Below are 26,743 nucleotides of genomic sequence, written 5' to 3'. Positions count from 1 at the left end.
GCGCGTGTGTGTGGTTTGAAGTTCTGTTTCTGTTTTTAAATTTAACATAATTGCAACATGCCATTATATTTGTTGTCAGACAGTCTTTATCTGTGGAAAGTTTTGGTCTTGAAGCTTGGCTAAAGTAAAGAATAAATACTGGTTTGTTTTGGTTTTTTTCCCTTTCCTGTCCAAGGAACGCAGGCAGGGCAGAGTTGTCCAAGCTTGGCGATGTTGCGTGCAAATGGAAGAAAACTGGGTGCTTTGCTTCACCCGAAACGCTTATCCTTTCCTGCTGCTGGGTAGTGCCTCTTTGTGAGCCAGGCTGGCCATTTCCAAACCTGCATCCAGAGTCAGTTTGTAAGGGCAATATGCCGTCAGTAACTTCTGTAGGTTTGGATTACAGATGCTTATGATGAATGCTGCCACCTCGCCAGCTGAAGCGGCCGCCGTCATGTGTGTGGGTCAGAAGGAGAAGAAGTGGGAGCACGTGAAGAGTAATGTGCGAGATGTGCTGCCGCAGTGGCTCTCGGCGGGAGAGCCTTGGCTTCTTTGTTCTTAAGTGCTTGCCCAGCTTATTTTTAATTATTTCAAGACTTAATTGTTGCCACCTCAGCTTTGATTTTTGTTTTCAGACATCGAGAAGCTGCCCTCGTCTTCCTTTGCTCCCTACGTAAAACGAGGGGCTGCTCTGTCTCGTACGAGGAGGATCTCCCCAGGTGAAGTTGGGCTGAGCGTCTCCGGTGCGTTTCAGACAGACCTAAAGAGAAGCATCAGTGTTGCTGCTGCTACTAGTAGAGTGCTGTCATGATGGGGAGGAGAGGCTGATGGAAATAATTGCTGTTGCTTTTGAAGACTTCTTTCATCCTATGAGCTGGAGTGTGAAAGAGACTGGGCAGACCACCTCCAGGGACTTGGAGGGGTCCACTGACAACGTCTGGTGAACGCTCAGCAAAATAGTTCAACCTTGGCCATGCTGTGGCTTAGTCCCAGTATGTTCTTTTGAGCAAAATCTTGTTTTTTTAGCAGTGTTCCTACTTCCAAAGTGATAATATTCTGGGTACATGAACCGGGACAGTTCTGCTGTCAGTTATTACTGTGTCTGGGGAGAGGGCTTGCGTCTGGCAGGGATTGCGGGTGAGATCATGGTTTAAGCTGTTCCATCGCAGCAGGCAGGGCACGTCGTGTGGGTCCCTTCTTGCTCCGTCTAGCCTGAGCTGGGATCACCACGCGGACTTTGGGAATGCGGCTCAGCCTGGTGCTGTACACGGGGTGAGGAGGCACGGGACAGGGCAGCGCTGCTGGAAGCTCTTCCCTGGCCGTGCTGCCTCGTGGCTGCTTTGAAATGTTTTCACAGGCTTGTTGACAACACCTTTCGGCCATAGGAAGCGGACGTTACATAAGTCTTAAGCCAAATTCAGTGCTCTCATAAGCGTGGTATCTGCTTAAACCAGGACTAACTTGATTTGAGAGGTTTCTTAGGGAAAAGTTGATGCCCCTTGTTGATGAAATTTTCAGTGTATAGGTCAGAGAAAAGTCGTCATTGCATCAGTGTTGTGGTTTTCTTTTTTTTCCTTTTGTTCACTGCACCACTGACTGATTTAAAAGCCACTGATGACTTTGATTACAGGTCCTGCATAACAGCAGATGTCTGGGTGAGACAAACCTTGTTCATGTACAGCCTCCTACAGTGGAAGCCTGTGCTGTCTTAGCAGTTGCATTTTGTCTTTAATTATTTTGTGGGAGTAGGCTTGTTTGTCATCTAGGAAGATATTTTATGACCTAGAAAGATAAATGAATTCTGGTGTATCATTTCTAGTGAGATGGAATTCCCCTCTCTGAAGTGCCAGTGAACAGTAAAATGGAAATAGCTGTGTTAGCTCTAACCAGAGAGTACTGGAAGATCATAACCTATTTCTGATCAGGTTTGTTCTACTCCTACATCTGCTTTTCTCATGAAGGATGCCTTCTTAATTTGTGTTCTTAAAGTGTAAAAGCAAAAAATGATTCAGTTTGTTTTTGAAATTTTACGACTTTTTTCATTTGCATTTTGAACATCAATGTGAAAAATAACAAACAAACAAAAAAAAAAACCCAGAGTTTTCTTAAATCTGGCCTAACCTGTTGCACTTGCTACAGTGGTTTCCTGAGAAGAGTGCTGGATGCTGTAGGGTGACTTGTCTATGCTCCATTTAAAAAGAAGAAAAGGTGGGGAGGAAGAGTTTCTTTCACAGCTGATGTGGAGTTAGAGGCTGCAAAGCACTGCCTTAGAGTTTCTTTCACAGCTGATGTGGAGTTAGGAGAGGCTGCAAAACACTGCCTTCAGAGCAGAGCAGCCACACCAGTGCTGTGAGAGCCCCCTTTGAAATGAGGCATTGCCATAAATCTCCGAATCAGGTGGTCTGACCCACTGGGGTTCAAACACACCTCAGTGGAAGGTCTCTTCTCTATTAGGTCCCATTTACATGCTGCGTTAAGGCCTTGAGTAGCTGCACATTGTGTTGTATGGCTTGAATCCTCAGTGCAGGGGGGGTTGTACACTGTGCTGGTGGAGGAAAGGAGGTGGGACAACTCTTCTACTCTGGCATCCACCTCCGTGTCTCTCCTCTTACCACCTGGTCGCTTTCTACCATAAGCGTCAACAAGGACCCAGTGGCCTGGAGAGGAGTGGAGAGCGAGGTGGCCATGAGCAATGACTCTGGTGTTTCCTCCAGCTCTTGATGTTTCTCCAGACCATGTGCTGCTATCTGCTCTGGTCTGTCCAGATTCTTGGTCTGGTTTCTGCACACTGTTGGGGAGGGGTGTGGGAAGACTTGGCTGGCAGGTCTTCCTCCGCTGGTGGTGTTTCACGTTACGGTGCCTCTGCTTGGGAGAGCTGGAGTGTCACAACGGTGGACCCTTTGGCTTGTGTTGCTTTGCAGAAAGCTGCTGTGTGTTGTCCCAGTGCAAAGGCACTGCCTTCTCTGCCAGGGAAAGCAAGAATGCCTCACTGAACCCTTCTGACCAGTAGTTACTTATGGTGGTGTAAAGCTTGTTCATATTGGGATAAAGGAGGAAACCGATTTCATGAAAAGGGTAACGCTGCCCTTGCCTCAGCTTCTGTGTGTTTGGCTGAGTTCCTGTGGGGTCAGGAGGCCCCAGCCCTCAGGGATTGCACCAGGATGCTGTTTCGGGAATGCAGTGCGGTAGACGGGAATTACGCTCCATGGAGGTGGCTAGAAAGCCATTATAAACCCATTTTTACCCACACTCCACTTGGGCCTCTCAAAGGTGATGCACGCAGAGATAATTCTTTTAGCCACTGATATGATGGGCTGACCACGGTATTAAAAAGTTAATGGAAAAAGCCTAATGAAGGACAATGAAACACTAGACAGTGCACCCTGGTATGCACCCGTTTGCCCTACAATCTGTGTGTACCTGTCTTGGCCAGGGCTGCTGCGCCCAGGAAACGGGGCCAGCGGAAAATAGCTGAACTGAGTTATTTACCTGTTCATTTTTCTGCAGGTGAGTTGCGTTTTCAGGGGAGTCTCATTAGAAACAAAATGTGTAGGTAACTGGAGAGAGCAGGAGGGAGAAAACTAAGCTGTGAGCTAGCGTGTTCCAGTTGCATTGCTGCCAAAGTCAGCAGGAGAAGGCAGTAACCTCCTGCTTGGCTGGTGCATTGCTGGGAGGAGAAGCTGCAAGGGTTTCACCTTCCCCTCCCCATGCAGCAGTGGCACAGCTGCTTGTGAAGCTTTTCGGGCAATAGGTATTTAGTTGTTATAACACGGGCCCAATGGGGCACGCGACTTTGAGCACCTACTCTCTAGGTGCCCTGCTCTCAAGGGTACCAGCACAACCGGTTCATTTCTATCATGTTGTTTCCATTGGAGTTAATTTGAAGGGAAGGATTGCTTGTTTAAAACTGTTTATGCAAACATCCCTATAGAAATGGAGTTTTTCTTCATGGCTTGGCCACTTTTTTTCCTGCAGGTGTGGTAGGGAGCCTGTTGCGCGCCGGGACGCTTGGTCCAGGCTTGCAGGAAACCCAGGACTTGGCTGTGCCCCCTACCCCCAGGAGCGAGGGGTGAGTGAGCAGGGGGTTGGGCAGGGTCCAGAAACCAGCTTGGTTAGTAGCAAAACGAAGGTGGCATTTTCCTAATCCGGGCTGCCCTGAGCTGCTAGTCAGGGCTTCCAAACCCCATGTTTCCTCCTGGGGGATGCTGCCCCCAGGCCTCCCCACACCCTGCCCTGGACTCCCTCTAGGGCAGGGGGTTTCCCAGGAGGGAAGAAGTCACTCAATTCAAGATCTAATTTCTTACACTTTCACTTCCTTTTTTAGTAGCTACAAATTAAGAGGTTACCTTACAGCCCAGTAAGTAACGATGTAAGGGCTCAGTATGGGTACGAAGGCAAAACCGGGGCTGTTTGGTGGAAGTGCCTTTGGTTTGGTGCTGTGTCCGGGAGCAGGCTGGCTCCTGATGCATTCCCTTAGACTGGGGATTAAAGACACGTCTGAAAACCTGTATGAAAAGTGCTAATGCCACATAAATTGTTTTCAGACTTGAGAGAAGTGGTTTTCTCGCTCTCTTTTTAAATCTGAAACTTCTAGTTTTGGATAAAAGACTTGTCTCATTCTTTGTTTTACTAAGAGCCACATCTCGACTTTTTCTAGGCAGGCTTGTTAATAATGACATGTAAGGGAAGGAGGGAGGCTTCTTTGCTTGCTTTGGGCTGTTTGCTCAGTTCCTTTCCTGAAGCTTTCACAGGCGTTCACCACCCCAGGGGTACCCTCAGGCTGGTGCCCGGGGGATCTGCGCGGCAGGAAGGAGAAAACACGGCTGGCAGCTCTGTGTTTGAGATGCTCTAGTCCATGGTCTTTGTAGTTCCTTGGCTGCTTAAGCTGAATAGTGTCACTGTTGGGACCCGCCGAAGCCTTGGCCTGGATTCAGCTGTGGCAAGATGGATGCTCCTCTGGGCAGCACTGTCCCTCGGTTCCCTCTGCCGCCGCTGCTGAACCGTGTCAGCGGTGGGAGCTGGCTGTGGAGTGGGGTGAAAGGGGCAGATGAAAAGCACCGTGCCGGGGAGCGGGAGCATCCCACGGGCACGTCGTACCGTGTGGGCTCTCGGGGCTCTGCCCTGCCTATCTTCATACACACGTAACTGTCCATGGAGGCTGAGCCCAGCTCCTTGAGTATCTCCGCCCTGGGGAGTTCTGGCCGCTGTTGGGGCTGTGCTGGCAGCTGCCTGGCCTGGGGCAGGTGGGTTTGGTTGGTGTCATGGCCCGCTTGGCATTTTAATAATGAATCCAGGCTAGCGGTGCGTTAGGTATGTGTGTGAGGGCTCTTCCAAGGGAAGCAGCGTGTACTGTTGAAAAATGATGACAAAGCACTAGAAAATAAATAAGAGAGAATTCTGTGGTGAAGGGGGCTGGGCCTTTGGTGAAGACAGCACATGAATAGTCTGAAGGGGGAAATAAAAGAAATTGGGAGTCTGACCTGGTTTTGGCTAAACCACGACAGAGTCAAATGGCCTTATTAGTGTATTCCATATTTGTAGAAGAATTGGATTCTCCTCTGAGTCCAACTTGCCATGCTATATTTGCAATAAACTATTGGGTCTAATCCCAGTTGTGAGGAAAATAATGGTTTTTGTTGCCAAGCATATTTTCTCACTTATCACAAATCAGTGGGGTGAAACATATGTTAGAGGAACGGCTGTCCTAGGCTGCCCGTTTGGGAGATCAGCCGACGACACTGTTCTCTTGGATAAATAATTCAGCATCCCCAGAGCAGCCGCTCTCGGCCCAGCCGGGGGTGGTGGGTGGGATGCACCCAAAGCCCTGGGCCGGAGGCTGGTGGCAGCTGGGCTCGGTCCTGCTCTCCCAGCTGCGCCCGGCCCGTGGGAGCGCGCAGTATCGCCGGGCGAGGAGGAGGAGGTCTCTGAAAGCTTTCATCCCAGTCCGTTGCTAGAGAAACCCCCGCTTTTGTCTGTCCCTGTCTGAGCAGCCAGAGCCTGGCCCTGGCCCGATGGGACCCTGCAGCTATATCGCCGGGCGAGGAGGAGGAGGTCTCTGAAAGCTTTCATCCCAGTCCGTTGCTAGAGAAACCCCCGCTTTTGTCTGTCCCTGTCTGAGCAGCCAGAGCCTGGCCCTGGCCCGGTGGGGCCCCGGGGCGGGGGGGGGGGGGCTGAGGCAGGGGCGGAGTGCCAAAACTTCTATCTCCCTGAGGAGGAGGGTGCTCGCCCTCCCGGCCGGCGTGGATGCTTGCAGGGGGCCTGGCTGTGGGCTGCAGCTGGTGGGGCTGGGGTGTGCAGGGCTGGGCAGGCTCCCAGCCAGACGGCTTTGCAGGCTGGAGCATGGCTGTGTCCCCAGGGCCACGGTTTCAGGCTTTCCCACTTGCTGATGCACACTTGGCTCCTGTGGTCTCTCGTGTTTCAATTCAGGCTACGCACCTTCATGAGTCTTAACTATCCGGGTTTTTCCACCGCCTGTTTTTCACCAGTTTTTGCACATCTGGAATTGGGTTTGTTTAATAAGCCCATCCTAACCTTGTCATGCACTTGCCCGTATGTGAACTTTGCAACAGGTCCAGGGGCTGGTCCTGGGTCCCGCACACAGTCTCACCTCTTCTGGCAAGAGGGTCTGGCAGGACCCAACTGAATTTTTGGTACTGGAGTAAGTGTGCGAGTTGTTGTAAAGCCATGGTGTCGGGCTGTGAGTGTCGCGTTGAATGTACAGCAGCAAAAAGTGCTGCTGTTCGTCTCATGTGGTTCTTTGACCTACAATGGGACAAGCAAAAGTAAACGTAGCTGTGAACCATCACACCTTCTGCTGCTTAGCTTGCGGTTGCTTCACTCAAACTTGTTTTTTAAGATGTTTTACTAGTTATGAAGAAAGTAATTTCTAGAGTAGCAGTACACCACTAATCAGCACTGTACTTCTGCTGGTGTTGGTTTCCACTGTGGTTGATGCCACTTAAGGAGCTTGGCCCTTATCAGCATTTGGGGTAAGGAGTATTGGAGCCAGGGGTTATTGGAAGAGGGTGGGAGACTTGCAAAGTAACTGCTGGAGAACAAGATTGTCTCACTTACTCCATGTACTGCCAAAGGATGAAATCCTAGCTCCGTTGAAGCTGGTGGGAGTTTTGCCACCGTCTCAGCTGGGGCCAGGATTTCAACATGGTATTTGTAAATGCCTGAAATTCAGAGATTCTCCTGCCCAGGAGAATGTGTAAACTGTGTGAGGACACAAGGAATAAGTGAATAATAATAATAAGGAATACCACTGGTAAAAGTTGCATTGATCTAGCGGCATTCATCTAGAGTTTAATTGTTATATTTAAAAAATGAGACCATATGGAAAATATCCTTCAGCAAGCTGAGGGTGGGACCGGTTGAAGTAGCAGTGTGTTAATAATGAAACTGGAGCAGAGCATCTTGACCTCTCCACATAAGCATTTTACTTCTAATATGAGTGCTCAAATTGGCCATGGTTTGTCCCAAATAATTTTGTTCTTTGTAAAGCACTGCATCATCTGTGTTGTCAGAGGTATGCTATTTGGATGCGTGTAATCCTTCTCGGGCTCTGTGCATGGCTGCCAGCATTGTCCTCACTGGAGAATGGATGGGGTGAAGAGCCTAGGAGAGGAAAAAATGAGACTTGCCCAGATCTACTGGCCAAGATGTCAACGTCAACCCAAACAACACTTTTCTGAAGCCTTGAACAGGTTTGGGGAATTGCCTTCACTTTACTCTTTCACTGGCACACCGGTGAGTATCAGTTTCCAACCCAAACGGAAAGCTCCCTCAACGTATGAGAGTTCATCTTGCCGTGGTGGTGATCATATGAACTCTGGCATTTCTGAAGGTCCATGTTTCCAGAATTTCAACAGAAGTGACCCTGAGAATCAGCTCGTCTCGGGACATGCATGAGCTGCCGTTGGTGATGCGTAACATAAGCCTGGGGTGCTCGTTGTTCTGCTGCAGCCCCCTTGCGCGGTGGGGAACAGGGCTCAGCCACAGCCAGTGGCCATGCGGGACTGGGCACAGTGTTGCTGTCTCCTGCTGGTGCAGAGAGCTGTGGGTGTCTGGGGCCGGTGACGATCGGACCATTTTGAAGACGAGTCTTATATTAAGAAAGCAGCCAAAAAATACCTTTCCCTGGAGATCTTTCTGGCACTTTGTGCAACAGACTTCTCCGTTGACATTGAGTGCTGATGCTGCGGAGGCTGATGCCTGATAGAAAACGCCGTCTGAGCAACTGTAAATCTTCTTGTATCGGAGGAGGAACAGTGCCTAACATTACAAAACCTGTATGGAAAGGATTGCTTCCTCCGTGTAGCTCTTTGCAGTTTGCTGCAGAAGCACACTGTTTTGCTGCAAACCACACACACAGAATTTCAGCCATGCTCAGCGTTTTAGCTGGGTTGTAGTGACCATGTCAAAACACGCTGCCTCTGAGCCCCCACCCAGCCATAGGCTCACAGGGCTGTCAAGGACCAGCTGCCCACTCATCCCACCCAGCCATTGGCCATAAGCAGCGCCGTGTTATCATGTTCATGGTGTTATCGACTGGCACTGCCAGAGTAGTTACATCTTCTCCCACGCCTCTAGCTGGCTGACCCAGAATCTTTCCGATTTTTCCAATTTCTCACCTAATTTTCTTCATGGTGAGTTTACATCTATTTGTCTTACGCTAATACTCTTTCTTCGGTTTTAAATTGTTCCTTTCTTGGGTCTGCTCCCCCATGGACAGCAATTGTATATGCTCTCAGCTATTGTTTTCCTGAGCTGGCTTTTGAATCGCTCTGTCAAGGTTTTGGGTGGGGTGGTTTGTTTTTTAGCATTTTTTTTAACGTTGCCATTCATTTACAAACCTGCCAAAGGCTGAATGTAAAACATTTTTTCTCATCTCTATGCTGTCTCTAACACTTGTGTACCACTTGACTGTTGGCGGTGGGAGGCTGTTTGCAGCAGGTTTATCCCTGCTCAAGCACGTCAGCCTGTGCACAGTGCTCTGTGTCACGGGGCTGGCCATGGTGGTCACACTTGCTTTCCTTCTGCGTCCCCTCTGTTGCACTTGGAAGTCTTTCTCTGGCTTTCAGAGGGATGTGAGCATTTTTGGGGGTCTTTGACGAGGGACTTCTGCTGTATTTGAGATCTTGGTAGTCTGGGTTGATGGTGGGACCCATCTTTGGGGCTCTGCAGGGCCATGCTCCCCTGTCTTGGGCCATGGTCTTGGAGGCTGCAGTGGTTGTCATCCTGCCCGCCGCCCCGCGGAGGCTGCCGGGCCCCAGGGCTGGAGTTCGTCTCCTTGGGAAATCTTATCGCTGCTGACATCTCACGTGGTTACGTGCATGGCCTAAGAATAACGAGCAGTCATCGGCTGGGATATGGGATAATTGATTTGAAAATATTTACAAAAGCCAAATCCTCGGATCTTCTGATTACAGATGTTCCCTCTCCTGGTTGGATTAGCAGTCCTGCAGCCTGTCTTGAGCGTTGTTGCTCTCCTTGGTTTGCCAAGGAATTTTGTTTTCTCCAACATCCCTGCCGCTGTGTTTCAGAAGAGCTGAGGAAATAATATTTCTTGCATTTTCTACGTCTGATTCTGCATTTTAAATAACAGGACTGCTCACAGTGGAAACTCCTTTCTTATGAACAGAACCAAGCAAACTGGGAGAAAAAAATCAGCAAGTCTTGATAGCCAGTTGTCCAGCAGAGTTCAAGGAGACTCGAGGAGCTTTGTAGCACCCTTGTTTGCAGAATGGCTCACTCTGCAGTTCTCCTTTGGCACTGTTTGTGACTTCATATATTGTGAATTAAACCATGCGAGCATTTCAGACAGACTACTGTTGGAAACATGACCAGCTACACAATTTTACTTAATGTTTTGCTTTCTGCTTTTTGGCAAATGTTTTCAGCTCTTCCCTAAAGCACTTTGGTAGGTTTTTGTTTATTGATTTCTATTAAAAGTTCCTATAAATTCCAAGTTCAGAAACACAAATTGCGAGGTGGCTGTCTTTTTTCCTGCAGACCTGCTGCTTTTCTGTTCACATCCTGATGGTGGTGGGCAGAAGCCAGAGTTGGAGAGTTTTCCTAGTGAGGTTTGCTCTTCATGGCAAGGAGCTTATTTTTATGCTAGCAAGGAAAGCTCTGAACATGGGATATTAAAAAAAAAATATGTACTAGTTGAACCAAGAAAGGGTCTGAGCCCAGTTTGGGTCATTTCTTTGAGAAACCTTTAGCTTTCACAGAATAACTTGTTACTGATGCCTTCCGAGGCATCCCATTTCCTCTTAGTTTGCCAAATTATTTTTATTCAGTGTAAATAAGGACCTGCCACCATTATGTGAATTCCAGGAGTTACCAACCTGCCATTGTGTAAGTGTCTCCCGTACACGTTTCTTCAACTGTGAGTAGAAGCAGCTCTATTGCTGCAACTTGTTAGTAACAGTTACGCGGAAGTGTGAAACTGGAGAGGTCAGGCTGACCATAGATAGCGTTTCATTAGATTATAACCGCTCATTCCAAAGCTTCGGGGAAGAGGAGTGCAAACGAGAGTGCTTGCAGTCCAAACCTGGGCCTGGGTTGTCATTTCCAGCTGCTCCCTACTTCACTCTAATGGCCAAAGCAAACCGCTCTTCTCCAGGTGCCCTTTGGAGATGCTGCACTGCTCCGCCAGCCTGTGATGACTGACTCGGATCACCCGGGATAAAATGCTCAGCTGGGGGTTTCTCATTTCCAGTTATTTGAGGGACAAAGAGGCTGTTTGGCCAGGTAACAGCAGTGCAGAGGCAGGGGCCACGTCCAGCTCCCGTGGGATAGCGGGCAGGCACGGAATCGTTCCCATCTGTGGCGGTGCTCGGGGTGCCGGTTCCTGCTGTAGGAGGTGTTGGATGAGGGTCCCTCCGGTCCCCGTGGGCGGTGGGTGCTATGCGGCCCTCCGCCGTGGGCAGTGGCCGTCGGTGTCCTTCCTGCCCGCAGCCGGCTGGGTGCACCAGCAGTACGGGCAGTGCTGCCTGAAACCTTCAACTGTGACAGCTCACCCACTGCCGGGGAGCAGGGGCGAAGGGGTTAATCCTTGAGTGATGGCGGGCGCCCATCAGGTTTTTAACAGTTTAGCTCCTTCTTTGTAGACTTTACTCTAGCCCAAGAAAACGGGAACTCTTCTGTTCCCAATTGCCTGTGCTTTGGGCTTGTCTCACTCCAGTTGTTTCTAAAAGCCATTTCTTCGCGAAGCACGTCAGTCAAGTCCCTGGAGATGACTCCCCTCCCTCCAATTACAGAAACACAGTTAGTCATCTCTTCCCGTGAGCGTCCTCTGCTTTCTAGCTCTGTCTTCCAGAGTTTAAGGTTTTCGGGTCAGGTGCTGAAGAGATATTTGTCTAACATGGAAAACATAATTGGCACTCAGTTGAAGGTTATATAATTAAAGGCCTGTTAATCCCCCCCATGATGGACAGGACTGATGCATCAGTCATCATGCTGATGCTGCTGGCCAGAAAATTGCTTGCAAACAGTGCTGGTAAAGACAGGGTGGTTTTCAGTCTGGATTCTCAGCTGGTGCCCATCAAGGTGGCACCCTGGATGTTAGTAGATGCCTGTTGGGTTTGGGTTTGCTGGGGATCCTCTCTCTCCATCTCCAGTGTGTGAGCAGGCTGGGTTAGAGGGAGAAGGGGAGGATGGAGGGTGTTGGGATCAAACAGCAAATGGTGGCTGCTCTGTTGGTGGGGCTGGTCTCCAGCTCTACTGCGCAGGTGGGAGAAAATGGATATCCTCCGAGCGCTCCTGTCCGTTCCCTAGGCAGCAGGCATGAAGGGTGGAAAAAGGCTTTTCTGCCTGCCTGTATTTTTACATGATTATGTGAAAAGGCTACTTAAGAGCAAGTTCATTTTAATTGAAAGGAGGGTGCCTCTTCAATGCAGCAGCAAAGTAACTATGGAAGCAGGGGAGCGACAATGCAGGCGCTGTCGGGGGCTGTGGTTGTGAGTGGCTGACTCATGGAGACCTCCAGAGCACTGAAGAATGTCGTTTTCTCTGTTATTGCTTCTGTCTTTGCATTAATGATGCCAGCAGCCCTTAATTTTGTTTTCTACCGTGCGCCTTTTCCGTTTAACATGCAGCAACAGCTCCTGGGTTCAGTGGCCATCGCCATTTGTTTGTATGACTGCTTGAAGCTGAGTGGCTTTAGAGTCACGGCTAGCGGGCTCTCCATGCCTGGAGAGACTGCCCTTTGCCTCTGCGCACTTAAATGGTACTGCCCTGGCCAAACTTCTGCAAGGAAATGTGAAAGTGTCAAAGCAGTGCGTTACGGGAGCGGGGGAAACAAAGAAATTCTGTTGACGAAAGTCAAAATGTGCCTTTCTGATGCCTGGATGCCCAAGAGCGTCCTCACCCTCCGATGGGACTGATGTGCCACCGTTGAGTCCTCCTTTGTACCAGGACTCTGGGGTGAGCCAGCGCATGTGGGACGATGCAGGAGAGGGAGCTGGGTCCTGCCTGTCTGTCTGGGGCCGGCGCTGGGCTCATGAGCGCGCGGCGAGCGTGCAGGAGGCGGTGACCCTCACCGAGCTCGCGGTGGAGGCTGCTGGCTGTGGGTCCGATGGGCACAAACTGCAAATTCCCGTTACTCGGAGCAGGGGGTGGTGAAAGCTACGGGAGCCTTGGCGAGTCTCTGCATTTGTTGCTGCTGTCTGAACTGCCTTGAATGACCCCTGTAAGAGTCAAGGAGAAATCTTTGTGCCAGATACAAAGATCAAATGAGCAGCAGTAGCTCAGATCTGGAAAAAAATAGGAAGAGGTAGGAAATTGAAAACATTGGAGAAGCGTTATTGATATGCCTTGTATTTCTGTGCGTTGTCAGGGTTGTTAAGAGCTGTTCTGGAGACCACCTCGGGTTGTAATCCACTATGAAAAGAGAACTAGAGATCAAATCTGTTGGGGTTTTTTTGGTGTTTTTTTTTTGTTAAATCTATATCAAACTTGCTCAGGAAAGCAGAGAGCTGTAAAGCAAGTCCTGTGTTGGCACCAGCAGGAGTGGGAATGTAAAATCCATATGGGATGTAATGAAATTTCCACTGACCTTGTGTGGGAGGGAAACGCTTGTCGGCAGGGGAATGTGAAGATTTTAAAAATGTTTTGTTATGAAACTGGTACCTTTGTATCCTGTAGGAACGTAGCAGTGGGTTTTTAGGGGGCTTAATTCAAAGGCGGTTACTCTTTGCCGCCCTCGGCTCCAGTGAATGCCATCGTTAACTGCAGAAGTTGTGTAACGGGGACACAACTTCAAAGGGGGTGCGTATGAAGCCGTGCTGTAACGTAGCAGGCATGCCGTACCCTGGGAAGCCGTTCTGATGAGCTCAGTGGATGACAGCACCAGCCTGCCATCTCGCATCCTGGCTCTGCTCGGGTGGAAAGCAAGGGAGCTGTCGGAAGCCATGACTGCGTAGGTGGTCGTCTCCTGTTGATCCCATAAGGCATCGCAGCTCTTGCACAACACAGCTCCTGGAGAGCAGTCTTCCTGATGAAATCAAAGCTGCAGTGCTGCATACACATGATCTTTCTGTAAAGCCTAGACTATTTTTCAGCAAATGCTGGAGTCCCAGCTACCAAGGACTGGAATAGCTTTCAGGTGTGATGACTGAGTACTGCTTTCTGGAAGTTCACTCAGCTTCTCCAGGCATTCCCGTGCGTTTCTGTAGCAAACCCAGGGTAAACATTGCTGTGTGGCTTTCTTCCTTTCTCCCCAGAGAAAGTGCCATTGCAAGGGGAGCAAATCTATTTTCTGTGTGTGAGTGCAAATGTGAAGAAGAGGGGATGGAGAAGCAGTGTTGTTTGTGAGGTGTGCAGCTCTGTGTTTTGGCATGGTGCTGGGTACCACAGGGGTAGGATACTGCTTATTTTGATGCAAGACCAAGACACTCTGATGCCAGTCATTTTGAGACCTCATTTGCAATGAGAACTGAATTTCTTTTTCTCCATTCTTTTAGCAGCCTTTTTTTTTTTTTTTTTTTTTTTCCTTCAAAAGGGTATTTCTAGCATTGCTTATATAGTGGAATTGTCTTTCATTTCAGGGCGTTCTGCAGCTCAGCTGTGAATGAGGTCTGATGTTTGTGTGCAGCAGATGCCCCGAGTCACAGGGGAGCCCTGACCGTGCAGCACTGCCTGGGTGGAGGCAGCAGATGAACTGAGCATCCCTGCTGCACATCACCCTTCCTCCTCTGCCCGGGGCCTCAGCCCTTCTGGCTCCTGTGTCCAGCGTCCTCGTGTCTGCAGATGGGATGAATGTAGGTCAGAAACGAGTTAAGAGTGCTTTGGCTACTGCAGGGATGGTTACATGGTTATCCAGACAGACTCCAGGAGCGGAAAGTAGCTTTGCTAGTGGGCAAGTGCAGTGTGTTGAGTCCCTCAGCAAGACTCTGTATGAGCCTCAGATGCATTTTTATGAACAATTGTGCTATCCTCTCATAAAGTATCAAGAACATAAAGGAAGTGCTGTAAAAGCGGTGCCCACGGAGGATCCCACATAAGGTGACTGATTAACTTTGGAGCTTTCAGCATTTGTTATTTCCAAGGAACTTTTGGGTTTTAGGTGACCTTCACACAGCCTGCAGCCTCCAGTCCCATTACTGCCATCGTTAAATTACACAGTAATGAGATTGCTGCACGTGTCCTTGTTCCTGCAGCTCTCCAAGTTCACTTGTCAGGCTGTGAGTGGCTCAATCTTGCACAATAGTAGTTCTACGAAGAAATGTTGACAAATATCAGATTCTTACAATGGCAATTTTAACCTCCTCCACGTGGGATCCTCACAAATTTAAAGAGCTTGAAAATGTCCATAAATCTTTTGTGATTTCAGTCAGTGCTTTGCATGATCATTACTTAATAATTTATCAATTCAGCATTCAGTATGGAGTAATGATTGTCTGGATAGGACCATGCTGTAGCTGTGAAGTTGTGGGACAGCCCGATGCTGGCAGGGGACTGGTAGGGCTAGTCTGTCCTGCATGTATATGTGTATATATATGTTTATATATATACACATATATATGCATACTCAAGATTATTTCATGCATTGGAATGACACCGCTGTATTGTCTTGGTTCAGGTCATTGAGCTTCCCAATTACAATGCAGCGATTTCACGTGCATGTGCTCAGGCAGTACAGGTATTTTTAGTTTGCTGTGGCTCTTGTGGGTAAGTTACCGTTTGTCATCTAGCCATGCTGAATTTGCAGAAGGAACCAAGGATGAGGTCTAGCCCTCTTGCCAAAGAGCTTTACCAATTTTAGGAGTTCCTTCTTAGTACAGGCTGAGTCCTCCTATCACGTACACAGTGACAGTTCAGTGTGCTGCAGCCGTGCACCAGAAGTTTAAGAAAGTACAGCTCCAGGTGTTGTAGAAAATCCAGGCAGAAAGTCACCCAAGAGTTTGCATTTGCAGTCCCCCCCTGGTAATCCTTGTAGGTGGCTGAGCACTTCCTTGCAGTGCGGGAGGGCTCAGCACCTCTCGCAGAAGGTGCCCGTGGTCCGGCGGGGCTGGCAGCGCCCAGGGTTCCCGCTGCGATCGCCGGCAGCTGGAGGAGTCCCCTGGGAGCTGCTTCCTCCTCTGCCTGCCAGGCTGGCGCGGGCTTGCCAGGAGCGTGCCAGAGCCTGCCGTCCTGCAGCACAGCAAAATCCGTGAGCTGCATGGCGAAGCATTTGAACTGAACAAGCACCCACAAATACCCATCATCTGTCTTCCTCCTGTCATGTCCATGGGCCTCTTGGCTGACAACGGAGCCTGAGATGTGCTGGGGAAAGGAAGCTTGGGGCTGCCCATTTCAGTGAGCCCTGATGCACAACTTCTCCAATAACCACAAGTGGTATTTCTCCTGTGTGTGTGTGTGCGTACGTGGTGGTGTGCACGTACGTGATGCACTGAGTTTGGGAGCTAACTGTTAATGCGTTGTAAGCTCATAAGGTGATGGAGGGGAAAGCTGTGACCTGTGGCCTGGACACTGTCTGAGCTGGGATGTGATGCTAGTTGAAATGGTAAGCTTTGGTGCCACCAAAATCATGTTCTTTCCCCTCTTGCTCTCGCTCTCGTGTCCTCTGTTGCCCCCCTACCCTCGCCTCCCAAAGAGGGCCAGAAGTTTGGGTGTTTGTAAATCAGTCAAACTTGATGTTTTAAGAGCTGCCTGTCGGCTTGGATCGGGTGTGGGTCTGGTCCGTCACCAGGCAGTGAGGTGTGGTGCGAGTGACTGGGTGCTGTAGCGCTAGGCTGTGGGTGCTGCGTGCACGCTCGGGGAGCAGCTGGCTGGCCTGAGGCTTTGTTGGTTGAGCGCAGGATTCGCCCTCTGGGTTGCACAGTTCTGCAAGACCATGCAAGGAGGCTGTAGGGTACTTGGGCAAAGAACAGGTGGAGATGGGGCTTCACCCTGTATCTGGTGGGTTGCAGAGCTTGACGGGATCTAGGCACTGATTTGGAAAGGATACGTTAGTACAGAAGGGAGGGAGTTGAATCGGTGGTGGTGCTGTTACTACTAGCGTTAGGCCAGCAGTGAATGGGCACATCTGTGGGACAGAGGGAAGGGACAAGGTGGGGGATGGAGGCTCTCTGAAGTGTCTTTGTGTGCTGCTCGAGCCCCGGGGGGTGCGCACACGGCGAAGGGGGCAGGCGTGATGCTGTGCTCCCGCTGCTGAGCTTCTCCACTGCCTTTTTTGCTAGGTGTGCTTTGCAAATGTATCCTGTTGGGGTCCATCAGCTACAGGTGACCAAAGTGAGAAAAATATGCTTAATCACAAACCTTAGGAAAAGGTAACAATATGTTGTTTATTATGGATTATTTATAAAAATGTTCATGGCATTAAAAAGGCTATTTCTGTGGATGTACTAAAGTGGCGCAAGTGCCTTGTCTGCTCAACAGAGTGCATTTCTGTGCACCATTTTTTTGGGGGGGGGATAAAGCGAAGTTTCTTAAGGTAAGCACATGCAGTAATACACTGTTGTTGGAGGGACCCGCTCACAGGTGAGGTGTCTGCCTAGCTGCTTTCTGCAGATGGGGTGTGCAGTGGTGGGGAGGGCCTGGGGGGGATGCTCTCCCCTTGGGGTCTGGGAACAGGCAAGTCATCGCACAGACCCATTTCACCATCCGACCTCTGTAATTCTGGCTTGTCTGATGCCTCCGCTGCGCAGCTGCCCCTTGGGAAGCCTGCTCAGCCCAATTGTTCTCACTCTGAATATTTTTTTCTACCACATAGTCTCATTTTTTCCTCCCATTTCCATCTCTGCACGCCCCCTCCCCGTGGGGCTCCCCTTCCCGACGGACAGAGCCCAGCTGCAGTTCCTGCAAGAGAGAGCCACTCCCTGCGCAGGCTTCCTCACTGCGCAGTGTTCAAAGAGCTGCTAAAAATCTTCCCCGTGTTTGGGAAGCAGTTTGGAATGTGTATTTCTGTCACACCGCATGCCACAGGTGCTGCACTGCTCCTCTTGCAGAGAGGACGAAGGGTCTGACTGCAATTCCTGAGCAGCGTTTCCTTCTCCGGTGCTTGCCTTGTCTTTCCGAGATAAGCCCCGTGTCAGGGATTTGCAGCCTCAGCTGTGTTACGTGAGAAGGGGGAGCTGGAAAAAATGCAATTGGTCTTTTACCATGGGAGAGAAGTGTCCTCAAAATGAGGCTGGTCAAGGCAAAAAATACAACTCTGACATAAAGAGAAACATTAGAACAGTCTTCCAGTAGTTTGAATATGCTGAACAGAATTCAATGTGCCTGAGGTTATCGGTTACGGGCAGTGCTAGATAAGGGTCAGCACTGGAGAACAGGTCTGTCTGTCTGCTTGTGGGATGCTTGTTCGTTGTAGGACACAGCAGGCACCCTGGCGATGCTGCGGCAGAGATGCAGGCTGCCCAAGGCTCCCGTCCCCTCTTCTGCACAGGCAGCCCCTGGGCATCGCAGAGCCCCTCTTCGGTAAAGGTTTCGGGGGGTAGTAGTGTATCTGTCACAGTGTCTGAAAGTCCTTATGAGAAAGCAAAAAAACCTGGAACAGATAAAGTCTGTGGTGTTTTATGAGCTGGAGTTTGGAGGGTCTGAAAGACTTTTTAAGCCTTTGAGCCAAAGACAAGTTTGACTTGCCAGTTAACCCGGCAGCGCTGGGGGGACGTGGGTGAGAGGAGTATGCATTTACAGTGCCAGCTTCCTTCAGGTCATTGTCACCCGTTATGTCAGTATTCAAACGATCATTTATCAAGAAATAGTATGTTAGTTTACATGCAAAGAATACAGGATTTCAGGTAGTACTAGATAAATTGAAGTATCATTTTCTAGTTTCAAAAAGGCAGTTGAAAAGCTCTCGGGTTGGTCTGTGTGTACTGACGCAGTTGTTTATTTTGACAAAGAACAAGGTTTTAACGTGAGACCGGTGAATGAAATTCTTCATCTCTTTCTTGGAAAAAAAATCTGTTGGCTTTAGCAAGCCTTGAATTAAACCTGACGCTTGTGAGGGAGCCTGCTCTAGCAGTGCCTATGCTATTTGCTCTGAGACAAGGGAAGACAACCCTCCTGGCCAGTGTTCGTTGCTGACGTCATATTTTCTTCTCCTCTCTTGTGTGCATGCAGAAATCCGAACTCAGCTGGTCGAGCAGTTCAAATGTCTGGAGCAGCAGTCGGAGTCGCGTCTGCAACTGCTGCAGGACCTGCAGGAGTTCTTCCGCAGGAAGGCTGAGATCGAGCTGGAGTACTCCAGGAGCCTGGAGAAACTGGCTGAACGATTCTCCTCCAAGATACGCAGCTCCAGAGAGCACCAGTTCAAGTAAGCAGGTGTTTCCAGGGGCAAAATGGTGCAAAATGATGGGCCAGAGACTGCCTCGAACACTAAATGTTTGTTTGTAACTGCACAGTCCGAAAGCGGAGTGAACTAAACAGCATCAGTGGTGACCTTGTCTGTCTTATCCCTGTGCAGGGTTCATAAAAAGAACTAGAAATATTTCTTCCAAGACTTTCACCACAGCGTTACTGACCTGTGCTGCCCAAATTAGACTTACTATGCACTTCTTTGAGCAGTACAATAAAAATATGAATCGGGGAAGGAGTCAAGCCCCTTTATTTTTTTTTTTTAAGAGACTTGAATTCAGCCACTGATTTGATTGTGCAAATAATAGTAGCCCATTTTATAAACCCTGGTTTCTGTATGTAGTCCAATCCTTAGATGTCAGAGTGCTTCACATTGCACACAGATCTGCTTACAGGCTCAGACTTGGAAGCAGTTTCTGGAATCTAATTTATTGCAGTTTTTTAAAATGAAGTATGTATGTTTTCTGTGTACAAACCCGTACAATGTTGAAGCTAGGCAAATCCATAGTGGAAATATTTTGAAACAAAGCTTTGAAATAGGAAGTATGAACTGGATGCTGGAATTGTGTGAAACTGAAACTGATGATGAAAATTGTAAAATCCGTGAATATGTGCAGTTTTCAAAAGCAGCCTCTTTTCAGTTTAACCACACTCTCAAGCTTGGCTAAAACAAAAAAGATCCGAAAAATAAAAAAAGAAACAAACTTGAGGCAGAATTTGAGTCTGGAGGTGACTGTTCTGTGGTGAGGATACGTAGCTTGTGCCATTACACTGGCTGGTTGGTGGCCATGACTTCACGGCTCCCGTGAACGCCACTGTCCCGTCGCTGTTGGAGGAGCTGGTCCCTGCTCTCCGGGTGCACTTGAAGTGTGCCTGGTCGGGGCTGTCAGGCTGGGCTCCACGGGACGATGTTCAGTGTTGGTAGCTGTCGGGTTTTCCTCCGTGCTGCTCGTTGTGTTCCTTGCCATGACTGGCTCTCCCCGGTGGTTTCTCGGGGCGCGGGGTCTCGCTGGGCAGTGTGAGCGGTGCCGCTGAGCTGTGGCTGGCAGGGTCTGTGTCCTGGGGATCAGGCATCAGCGCCTGCAGCATGGAGGCAGATACTCATTCTGGCTGCTTCCCATGCAGCACATCAGCTGAAGGTCCCCACCATTGCCTCCCCTGGCCATAGCATTTGTCTCTGTCTCTTCTTCTGACAGCAGTGTCCATGAAATAGTCTCTCAACTGGGATTATGCCCTTTGCTCAAGATGAAACTAGTGTCATTCAATGGCCAAAGACTGCAGCCACTGTTTAGCTCCTTACCCAGAAAACTGAGGGTTTTGCCTGTCTGATGCACTTAGCCTTGCTAGCCCCTGGCTCTTTTCAGTCTTTTTCTAACCCCTTGTGATTTTTTTTCCTGTTTCAGCTGCAAGAGCAGCGATTTCTGCTGTTACATTACTAAATCCTATTTATTCCATATTACTAAATCCCATTTAATCTGTTTACTCGGTCTCTCTAGTGAGCAAGGCTTTACCGTTGTCTTATGCAAAAGTCTGCTGAAAATGAATTGCCATTCAAATGCTATCTGTTCTTTTTGCATCTGACTGTTGCTTGGCAGTTGTGTGGTGCTGGGCTGGCACTGCTGTATCATGCGTCGGGGATAACTGTCCTGGGGAAGGAATTGGCCAGTATGGGCTTGGGAAGGTCCTCTTGTTCAGAGATGGAGCCCACGAAGGCTCGTCGTGTGTGTGCGCACATGCCTCTCCCATCAGCTGAGAGCAGTATTATGGCACTGCCACTGCTTATTGTGCTTACAATTTTGGAAGGATGCTGTTGTGCAGTATCTGCAGGTGACAATGATTCTCCACCTTTCTGAAACAGCTGGGCACAAGTGCCTGGTGGTTTGTGATGGTATTGATAGCGTTAATAGGGTCAGCTTGATTTCAGTGCACACGTCTGCCGAGTCCTCACTGTCTGTCTCTGTGTTGAGAGAGACTCCCTTAATATATTTTTCTTCCAGATTGCTTTGTACCTGCCCTTTATTAGGTTCATCTGCGCTGCTTCCCCAGCTTGCTCATGAATGTCATTATTCTGATGAGGCTTTTGACACTCTTAAGAAATATGGTATCTTCAGCTCTTCCTTTGTCCCTGTGTAGCCATGTGCAGCAGGCTGTGGCCTGGCCCTTAATAGTGGTAATTGCCGTGATGCTGCTGCTGGATGGTTCACGGTGATTCCGGGTTGACAGACTCATTCATGCTTTTATATGTGGTTGTTTTGTCTGTATGTGCACGCAGAGATTTTCTGGAGTCACCGTGCCTTCCTCTCCACGGGTTCAGTGGTGAGGTGGGCTGCACCAGCCCTGGTACCATGGACGAGAACATCTTGCGTGAGGAGGAGTACGTCTGTGAAGGCTTCGGCTGCACAGCGTAGCTGTAGTGAGCGTGGGCTAGCTTTCTGGTTGCAGGACTTCTTGAGAAGGACAGTCTTGTTTGAGCACAGGGGGGGTCTGCAGCCCGTCTCCATCATGGCTGCGTTGCCAGCACCATTGGTGCGTGCAGGCTGCGAAGCCTGGGTGTGCAGCAGACCTGGATCCCGTGAGGGTAAAGCAGCGGGCACTCCCTGGGCAGCTTGCAGGTGTCTCCCCGCTGGGAGGGGAGAAGCCTCTGGAGCTTGAGTGGGTCCATCGGGCACGGCTGTCGGCACGTGGGGAGACCTGCCCAGGCAGGATGGTGGCAGAGGAGGTCTCCGCTGAAAGGGCCCATTTCTCTGGGACCAGCACGTCTTGTAGGAAAGCGTTGGTTTGACCAGAGAAAACAGTGTAGGTGAAACGTTTGGAACAAATCACTTGGCTGCTTCGTTTAGAGGATCTATGTCAAAGTGTCTCAGTTGGACAATGTGAAATGTTTTGTTTCAGTTGTATAATTTCTGGAATTTTTGATTCACTTTTGATTAATTTGCCTTCAGTACTAAAAGCAGTACTTGGAAAGCAGTGCAGGTTTCTCTCAGTATTGAGATGGAACATGTCAAAATTAGTTAAGCTCTACTCAAGTGTGAAATGTTTGCTGAAATTTCCCTCAAAAGAGAGTTTTTCTGACCCCCCCCAGCTTCCAGGTGAGTCAGGGTCTCAGGATGCCCCTTCAGTACTAAAAGCAGTACTTGGAAAGCAGTGCAGGTTTCTCTCAGTGTTGAGATGGAACATGTCAAAATTAGTTAAGCTCTACTCAAGTGTGAAATGTTTGCTGAAATTTCCCTCAAAAGAGAGTTTTTCTGACCCCCCCAGCTTCCAGGTGAGTCAGGGTCTCGGGATGCCCCTCGGCAGGGTCTCGCCCAGCAGCGACGGGTGGGGACGAGCTTGCTCTGAGGATGCTGCGTGGCTCCTGGGGACTCTTCAGGTCACCTGCCCCGATGCCTGCTGCTGCTCACGGCAATCTCTTTGTTGTCTGCAGTGCAAGTTGGATTAAGACCGTCGTAAATATTCAGCATACATGAATGTATTCATGTTGTGCACAGATACTTCGTGTTAACGTTGGATGCAAAACATTTTCTCCAGCACTGTTTAGTGGACTAAATGCAGTGCAACAGATTGTGTGGCAAATGATCTCTTTCTGAAATGGAAGTGACAGTGGTATTAATAGCACAAAGTGGAAAAAAGAAGCAAAACTATCTCCCTTGCAAAGTGTTGAAGGGATTGCCAGGGATGTCTCTTCTCTTGTACCATCTTCCAGAGCACCCATTTTGGGAAGGGTCTGGTTGGGGGTCTGATTTGGTACGTGTGCTCATGTGCCTCTGATGCGGGGAAGCACTTGAACAGCTAAAAGAAACTCTGAAAGATGTTCCTGGAAACAGGAGCTGGGCCATAGATGGGTTCCCAGCCCGGCTGGGGCAGGGGACCAGCTCTTGCCTTGTCTCCATCTGACTTGCATGTTTTCGGGTCCTTCCGAGCTGTTGCCCGGAGTATCTGCACTGTGTTACTGTAATATTGCTAACTGACCTTGGGGTCAGTGCCCCAAGAAGTCAAGGTAGGACAGAAAAAACAAGCTGTGTAGGGCAGATTGTATACAAAGATCCATATATGTGTACTGAGTGAAGCACAGGGCTGTGCCCAGGGTCAGCATCAGAGCATCCATCTCCCCTGCACAGAAAGCTTCTGTCCTGCCACCAGCAGCTGTGGGAGGCTGGTAAATAAGGATGAAGCTGTGGGAGAGAGCAGCTTGGGGCAAAGAATGGGAATTCCTTGGCTTGATTTAAATCCTCATGTATAATATTTAGACTGGGAGCTTCTGTGTTGGCAGAGATACTTAAGCACCTTTCCTGCACCAAAGAGGAGGTGCCGCTGTGGTCAGCCAGTGGGCAGGCAGCCGTGTGTCTGAGCACGGGGTGTCTGCCGGGCACTGCCATCCCGGTCGGGGCAGCAGCTCTGGGCCAGTACCCGGACCTGCACGGATGACTCCGTGGTGTCTGCCGAAAGGACGTGGCTCTGAGCTTGGTGGAGAGTCCGTGGCGCGCCGGTCGCCTCCATCGCAGAGCTGTGCCGCTGCCCCAGGCGACTGTGGCCCTGGGGAGGGGGAGGCGAGGGGTGGCAGCAGCAGGAGATGCTGCGGCTGGGTGTCCTCCCCGCAGGACGGTGGGGACGGCGCTGTCGGGAGCAGTCCGGCAGGAGGAGGCCGTCGTGCTCGCAGCCGTGTGCCGGAGAGGCGGACTGGCTCTTCGACTGCTGCGCTGAGGGGCCGTCAGGTGCTTGGCTGGATGCTGCAGCGGTTTCTGGGGAGGGGAGGCAGCCAAGAGGAGCTCACACACTTTTCTCTGGGTGTGCGGCGGATTCTAGTGGATATATGTGGTGGAGGAAGGCAACATTAATATGCTGACAACATTCATTTGAAAATTGCATGCCTTTTTGATTTGTTCACTTGACCTTTTCGATTTTTTTTTTATTTTATTTTTTTTTTTACATTTCCCTAGGAAAGATCAGCACCTACTTTCCCCTGTGAACTGCTGGTACCTGGTTCTGACGCAGACCCGGCGAGAGAGCAGAGATCACGCCACCCTGAATGACATCTTCATGAACAATGTCATCGTCCGGCTGTCGCAGATTAGTGAGGATGTCATCAGGCTCTTTAAAAAGGTAAAGCAGCAATGGAGAGTTCTGTTCAGTGAGGATCCATCCTTGTATTTTAGCCTGAAAAAGAAGCTTATTGTAGACTTCTACGCAACTGTGGCCCCCCCAAAGTCTAAAGAGGTACAAAAAAGCTGACATTTTTAAAAAGCAGAGAAAGGTAATAAGACTTTCTAAGAAGTACACATCACATCTTAATGAGGAAACTAGAGAGGAGTTTGGACTCTGGATGGTGAAAATGTAAAACCATAGTAAGGCAGGCCAAATAAAATTCTCAGAGGCAACTTGCTAAAGACATTAACAAAAACTTATCCAAATTCACAAGGAAGAAACCTGCCACAGGGTGTGGAGGGGGATAGGTGGGTGAGGTGCAAAAAGGCTACGAGGTGACAGCCAAAGGCCAACTGGCTTCTTTAGCTTGGTACTCGTTATGGAAGCTTAGACTCTAGAGATTTTCTTGGGTGGGTGGGGGGGGGGTGGGTGTGGTGGTGTTACCAGCCTGAGGAACCTTATCCAACTGAATTGTCATTAGATGTTGCAGAGCAAATCTGTACAAGGGACTATCACTTATAAGTCTTTCCAGATAATATTTATCCAAGAATTTTAAAGAAACTGGGATATAAAACTGTCAAGTGACTAGCAGTGAGGTGTGACCTGATGCTTAAACTGGCATTGGTGCCAGAGAAATGAAAGGTAGAAAACATGATGACTTTTTTTTTTTTAAAGACTCCTGGAGGGCTTCAGAGAGCAGATCAGCAATCCGACTTTAAAAACAGACTTCCTGGGTGAAACTTTGCTAAAGAGCAGAATGACAGGCAGGTAGGCAGATACAAGAGAGGCGTCAGTGCGGCTTTCTTAAGAGAAGAGTCATGCCTCATAAATCTAGTGGAGGTATTTCCAGGAGCCAGTGATCATGTGAGTAAGTTGTCACAGTACCTTCAGTGTCTTAAAGGCTTTGGAAAAGGTCCCTCACTGAAGTTCTTAAAGAAAAGAAGCTGTTAAAGAATAAGGAGTGGTTGTTTTCTGGATTAATGACTGGTTGAAAGACAGGGAACAAAGGGAAGGCGAATTTCAGTGGAGTTCCTAATAAATTATTTGGAGAAAAGGATGAATAGTAAAATGACAAAGTCTGCTGATGATACAGAATTATTAATGATAACCAAATTAAAAATGAGCATCAAAGACTTGCAGGAATCTTGCAGTCAGGTGGACCAGGACTCTTCAGTTGAAAATGAGGGGGGAGTGCGTAATGTGGTAAGAGCATGAAAAGTCACGGGCAGTTTGTAGGAAGTGAGCAGGAACGAGGACCTCGTCGTGCCTGCTAACGTAACGTGGGCGGTCAGCGGTTAGCAGGCACCAGGCAGAAAGAGAAGGTGAAAAGGAAAGACTTTTTAACATCATTAATACTATATATATTATATGACATTTGCAGTATTATGGGCAATGCTACATGTATGTTGACTAATACCATGTTTTTGAAAGTCAGACATGTAACCGGAGTCCTCAGGCAGTCGGACAGACGTGAAGGAGTGTTCCCTATCAGCAGCTGCCCGGCCCGGCGCAGCTTCGGGCTCGGGAATCGCAGCCCTGCAGCTTGTCACATCGTGAATGTGCTCAGTGGCATCACTGGCCCTCTTCCTCCACCTCACTTCTGGGCATTTGCTAATGGCCGCGCTCAGGGACACTGTGCCGGGCTAGGTGGACCTTTCACCTGCTTTTATGGCTCTTGTGTTTTTCTTAATTTTTATCGCTTGTTCTCCAGCTACCCCTGTTGAAAACTGCAGTTGGCGAGCAGCGTGAGCCTGTTGGGATGCTTGCCTCTCCAAACAGGAGAAGGGCTCTCAAATCAGTGGTTATCTTTAGCCTAGCTGGAGAGTAAATTTAATGTGGTATTTTCATTTCCAGTTTCCTCTAGTTTATAGATCTGACCTAGAAATTAAACTGCAAGGTCAGGTTTGGCTTTGCTGATCTGATACAGGACATCATCCCTTTTCCTGTCCTTCTGGCCTCCAGAAATTGGACAGATTTGGGATATTTCGGTTAGTTCAGTTCTAAGTCAGTCTCAAAAATCTCCCTCCCATTTGCATTTTACTTTGAACCCAGTTTTGAGATGTATATTAAGACTATCCTAGGTCTGTGAATGGTATATCTCATTTTGAACCACAGGACAAATCCAGTCAACATTCAAACAAGGGCATAAATGGAGTGTTTGAAGTGTTTTTCTTGTAGTAAGTCAATCCTCAGCCAGGACAAGACGATAAGTATTTCATCCATTCAGCAGAATTATTTCTTTGTGTTTGCTTTTTCCTCTGTCTCTCCCTCCCTCCTTTTTTTTGAATTTAAATTTTAACTTACACAGCGCTTATATTCTATAGAAATTGTTGCTCCTTGTTTCTGCCTCCTTCATCTTCTGCCAGGAGAGGTGAAGTAGCACTGACTGCATCTGCAGCCTGCCAAAGCCAGCACCTGCTTTTAATCAAAAGGAGGCTTTACAATAGAGTTGTGGGGATTTGTGATTTCACTTGCATTTGTCCCTTGAGGTTTAAATTGTAGCAGGACTCATGTGTCCCTGGAAATAGCGCTCAGCTAAATCATGGAAAAGGCTTATTCTGTGTCATCGTTTGCCCTTAATGTGGATAGGGAGGCTGACACTTTTGGGGATATTCAGGTTATTTATTTTTCTTACCCTATTGCACACTGTGCCCAAAAGGGGTTCTGGGGCTGCACTTCCCGTTTTGCAGCAGTGTTTGGTGAGAAGCCTGAGGCACATGGGTGGGAATATGAGCATCCTGATAAAAGGCTTTTTAGGAGATCAGTCCAGCCTTGCAGCTGGTACGAGATTGCTCAGAGGAGGTATCTT

The 26,743-nt window shown here is 49.0% G+C and overlaps 1 protein-coding gene across 1 annotated transcript in view; it reads left to right on the top strand.

The window, feature by feature from the left end:
- The first annotated feature begins 394 nt into the window (after positions 1–394).
- The window catches only part of SRGAP3 (SLIT-ROBO Rho GTPase activating protein 3), an 84,166-nt gene continuing 57,817 nt past the window's right edge, over positions 395–26,743 (top strand). Inside the window, exons 1-4 of the mRNA XM_009283720.2 lie at positions 395–476; positions 615–722; positions 18,559–18,751; positions 23,730–23,892. Coding sequence (XP_009281995.2) covers positions 395–476; positions 615–722; positions 18,559–18,751; positions 23,730–23,892 — 546 coding nt within the window. The remainder of the gene's footprint in view (positions 477–614; positions 723–18,558; positions 18,752–23,729; positions 23,893–26,743) is intronic.

The sequence above is a fragment of the Aptenodytes forsteri genome, unplaced genomic scaffold (genome assembly GCF_000699145.1).
Source record: "Aptenodytes forsteri isolate BGI_AS27 unplaced genomic scaffold, ASM69914v1 Scaffold267, whole genome shotgun sequence".
Taxonomy (NCBI): Eukaryota; Metazoa; Chordata; class Aves; order Sphenisciformes; family Spheniscidae; genus Aptenodytes; species Aptenodytes forsteri.
This window is presented reverse-complemented; position numbering and strand designations above follow the sequence as displayed.